Raw genomic sequence first — 5,000 nt, forward strand, 5'->3', positions numbered from 1 at the left:
TGCTCGTCTTCAGTTCAAGAGAAGGGAGCTTCTCGGGGCGCTCGTACATGTGTCCATGAATACATTACACACCACCACCTGAAGGGGGCAGCAGAGGAACACGTCCCATGAACTGAGACTCTCTCTCTCTCTCTCTCTCTCTCTCACTCTCTCTCTCTCTCTCTCTCTCTCTCTCTCTTTCTAGGCTAATTCTATTGCTAATTGAACAAAGGCTAACTGTCATCGGTTGAGGTTTTGAGATGAAAGCTGTAATTCAGAATCATGAAGCTCCGCCCCCGTCTATTGTCAGGTCTTCTAATGGTCAATATTTACTCAGTCTTATAACACAAAGCATGTCATCTCCTGGACAAAGGATGGACACATTAATGGATGGTAACCACAGAAACATTGAGTCCTGCTGTCTTTGTAATGTAAGGCGTGTTCTACAGAAACAAACAGGCTTTGCAGACATGACATCACATCTTGTTTGGTTCTCTTTCTACTCATTCTGTATCGTTTTATGCTGCTTTACTCAGCTGGGCTTTGTGCCCATTAAGCATGGCTTAATGTATTTCTTGGTCATTTTGCATCCATTTTTTGCTTTTCGGATCACATTGTGGTCTTCGGTGTTTTTTTCTGGCATCATATGTTGGAATGTTCTGTCCTCCCTTTCATCCCTTTGGATTAGTTTCGTATCTTCTTGTTGTCATTAAAGTCTTTATTTGTGATTTTTCACACTTAAATGTAGAAATCAAGAATATCCTCTGAAAATAACTCTGTGAGTCATGACTGTCTACAATGGGTGTAACACCCGAGTCCCACTGTCTGTGATGTTTTCAGAGTTTTCAGAGTCCTATCTTCACTTTGTTTACATCGCCAGGACGGCCGGCTGACTCCTCCCCTCGTGTATAAAAGTTGTTTAATTGAGGGACTAGAGAAAAGAAGAATAACATACTGTACTCACTGCTTAACTGTGTTTCTAGATCACGCTCATTTCAGGTAAATTTACATGCAGTGTGAAGATACCAGCATAATAAAGATCGCTAGCATTAGCATGCTAACACAACAATGCAGCGCATATTGTTTTGGTTTCATGCTGGTGCTCAAGGGCGACATCTGCTGGATCAAAATATTGCATATAAAGTCTTTAAACTTCCCTGTGGTTATTGTGTGTCACTTTCTGTTCTTTTTTGCAAACATTTACATTTGTACCTGGTTTGGTCTCCTCCCACTCCTCAGTAGAATATCCTACATGTGCCCTTTGTTGATGTTCCCCAACGTCTGGTCTCAGACTGACCGTGGTTCACTGTCCCTGTCTCTGAAAGAAGAGTACATCAGGTGCCTCCTGCTGCTGCTGGAACAATCGGGTTAAAACCATAGACTGTAAATATTAATATTTGAAGCCTGAGTGACGTCACCCGTCTGTTCCTGCAGGGGGCGCCGGAGGGTCATCTGCAGCAGCCGCCATGTTGGAAATGCTGTCTCAGTCTAACTTTCAGTCAAGCTAACGACAGGCTGAGAGCTGGAGCTGAGGCGGGTTTTAAACCTCCTGACAAACCGTTACACCGCGCCCACCTGTCAATCAGGTCAGCTTTGCGCCTAACTCTGGATAACACTTATCGTTCATGAAATCAAAACAGATGAGTTATAAAAAAGTTCTCCCCCCGTAAAGTGTGTCCATGATGACAATAACTAATCAGACCTGTTTGTTTTTTTTCTACCAGGCTGTAAACATGTTTATTCATGCTGTAAAAACATATTTTTTTGGCTGTGGAGTGTGTGTGACCACCGGGGCTCCTGCAGCCAGCCTCTAGTGGACACTCAAGGAAATGCACTCCTGCATTAGCTTAATTTTTTAACACCGGAGGTTGCTACTTGGTTAAAACTGGTAAAAAAAAAGATGAAATGATGAGTTCCCTCAGGTTCAGAGTCAGATGAGAATAATGAGTCTTTACGGTACTAGATATTCACAGTCAGCCAACAGGTAAAAACAGTTAAAGAAACTCAGTTAACGCTGTTTGAAGGATTTTATTTGGAAATATGATTTGTACTCTCAAAGCGTCTCATAGGTTACTACATAACTTTTTACTGTATGTACAATACAAACATGGATTTATAATTGAGCTAGATAGGGCTACATATGAATATACAGTATATATATATATATATATATTAGGGCTGTCAAACGGTTACCTTTTTAATGCAATCAGTCGTTTACTCCGCATTAATTATATTTCTAATCACATTTGAATTCCATAATTTTTCATTTCAAACCATTTTTGTGCGGCTTTTACTTTGTATTTCTGTACCAATGTTTCTGTACAGCACACAAGCTTTGGATATCCTGCACCATTGCACGCTAACTGTCCACACTGCATCCATTAAATATTAAATTCTATGCTCTGATCATTTTAATTTCCCCTGTAGACATAAAAATGTGGCACTTTTGTTTTGAAGGTGTACAAACAGAAGTGTGGTGCTTTTATTTTGAGGGTGGACAAAAATTAATGTTAGGAAACTCCAGTAGGAAACAATAGAATCAAGCTGATTTTTTTACTGTTAATCTGAAAGTACTTTACTTGCCATTAGATCAAAAGTTACAAAATGAGCTTAAAGGAAAGGTAACAAAAGTCAATGTGTGATGTCATAAGGTCAATGTGTGATGTCATAAGGTCAATGTATGATGTCATAAGGTGGATATGACTTTGGACTCGTCAGCTGAGCTGTCTGAGAGTTTGTTAAAGTGAAATGAGACATTCAAAGATGCAGCAGCGTCCTTTTTTTACATCACTGAGACTACAGGGAGACACTGAGGACCACTATCTACGGAGAGCCTGAAGGGACAAAACATGGCAAATAACACATTAACACTGTCAGCCCTAATATATATTTATGTGTAGTAAGTGATATAAGGTACGTAATGCTGAATCAAACAACATGTTCTTTGTGTGTTTAGTTGTCTTTATCCGGAGTCTCAGCTGACTCTGTTGTCCAGCTGACAGTACAGGTACATGGACACGATCATGGCAGCAATCTGAGGAAACAAGATGGCGTCAATATTAATCACTTTGTTCTCCTCCTCTTCTTCAGTGTAAATAAATCTCAGAGCTCCTCAAAACACGTGTGTGAAGTTTCTTGTTCTAAATCCACTCTGATCCTGTATTTGATCATGTCTATAAACCCCTCTATTTCAGCCCTGCTCAGAACAGGCTGTTTCTGTGTCTGTACCTTTAAATATGTAAATGAGCTGTGTCTGACCACGCCCCCTCTCTGGAAGGGCTCGGGTGTACTCGGTATTTCTCGCTCCATGTCCTATTGTTTACGGTGAGAAGGCAGACTCAGAGGGCAGAACAAACACCTAGCTGTGGGAGTGTCACCCACCTGGGGGAGGGGCTACTGCCCTTTGTGATGTCATGAAGGGAAAATCTCCAAACGGCCTGTTTGAGCACACATTTTCTGAAAAGTGGAGCAGGCAAAAGACGGAGAGGATGAACTTTCCTCATCATTGGGGGGTTTGTAGACAGACTAGAGTTTATGTTTCCATCACGTTGTCTTTGGTTTATTTTGACTCTGCTGAGGGAAACCCCCTCCAGGACATCGTGCATCTCTTTCATGGTCACAAATAGAGACGTGACCATGACTACATTTACACGTCGACTTTTCTTATTCGGGCATTTTAAAGCTTTGGATTTTGCAGCCTTCTCTTTTCAAGTGAATTTACCTCCATGATTCCGATTCCTGCTGCGATGCCTCCCACGATGTTGGCGTGCTCTTTGAGGGTCTTCAGGATGTGTTCGAAGCAGCCCTGTGGACGAGAAGGTTTGATCATCACACACAATGAGGGCACAAACTTCAAAATAACACGTTTAATTTGTTTTAATATATCCTTTTCATTCATTAAAAACTCAGGGTCGCTCTCTCTTACTATCAATTTATTATTGGATGATTTTGAATCCAATTTAATACATTTTATTAAATCAGAGTTTTTGGCTCCAAATGAAAAGTTGTGAATTTCTTTGACCTGCAATCCAAAATCTAGCTAGCGTTTGAACCACCCCAACAAGAAACAAGAAAGACTTATATCTCAACAACTGTTGGAATCAAAGGCATGCAGTATGATTCAGACTCTCGTTTACCCCAGAGTCTCTGCAGACGCAGTCACAGCCACACATGTAAGGAGGCCAAGAAGTGATGATTGAGCAGCTTTACTTTTGTACTTTTTATTTTTATTTTAGGATAAAGCAACTGAGGGTTGCACGGTGGTGCAGTGGTTAGTGAAGAGGTTCCTGGTTTGAATCCCCGTCTGACAGGAGTCTCTCTGTGTGGAGTCTGCATGTTCTCACCCATGCATGAGTGGGTTCTCTCCTGGTTCTCCGGCTTCCTCCCACAGTCCAAACACATGCTCGTTAGGTTAACTGCTGACTCTAAATTGCCCGTAGGTGTGAATGTTAGTTTGGCTGGTTGTCTGTCTCTATACGTCAAGCCTGTGATTGGCTAGCGACTAGTCCTAATGACAGCTGGGATTGGCTCCAGCATCCCACAACCCCAAACAGGAAATCGGTATAGAGAATGAATGGATGGATGGATAAAGCTACTGCATCTATCTTGAATATGAGTGGTGGATTCAAACCTTCACAGCGCTGCGCTCTGCCTCCGCCTTGCTGCAGGTGGTGCTGTTTGTCGAGCAGCAATTGGGAGGTACATTTCCTCCGTTCTCCTTTTCAAACTTGGAGCCCACGAAGTCTGTGTAGTTGGTGAAACCGCAACAATTGAGCTGGGGGAGAGAGAGGGAAAAGAAAAAGATCAAGCTCCACTTAATGAACGTCAAGCTTTTGATTTACTCTGTTGAATTAACAGGTGTACAGAACAATTGAACAATTGAAAACAGTTAAGAGTAAATTCTGTTTGTGACCATGACACCTCGTTAATATCAAATGTGTAGAGCTAACATCAATAACAGAAGCTTTCATGGAGATTAAATTGCCTAAAAGCTGCAAACAATAGAACATTCTACCGAGCTT

The 5,000-nt window shown here is 41.6% G+C and overlaps 1 protein-coding gene across 1 annotated transcript in view; it reads right to left on the reverse strand.

The window, feature by feature from the left end:
* Nucleotides 1–1,997: 1,997 nt before the first annotated feature.
* LOC109978736 (tetraspanin-1) overlaps nucleotides 1,998–5,000 on the reverse strand; it is an 18,409-nt gene continuing 15,406 nt past the window's right edge. The window contains exons 6-8 of the mRNA XM_065956323.1: nucleotides 4,610–4,753; nucleotides 3,701–3,784; nucleotides 1,998–3,013 (exon numbers count right to left, since the gene is read on the reverse strand). Of these exons, the coding sequence (XP_065812395.1) occupies nucleotides 2,954–3,013; nucleotides 3,701–3,784; nucleotides 4,610–4,753 (288 nt within the window). The 3' untranslated portion in view covers nucleotides 1,998–2,953. The remainder of the gene's footprint in view (nucleotides 3,014–3,700; nucleotides 3,785–4,609; nucleotides 4,754–5,000) is intronic.

Source organism: Labrus bergylta, chromosome 6, assembly GCF_963930695.1.
Source record: "Labrus bergylta chromosome 6, fLabBer1.1, whole genome shotgun sequence".
Classification (NCBI taxonomy): Eukaryota; Metazoa; Chordata; class Actinopteri; order Labriformes; family Labridae; genus Labrus; species Labrus bergylta.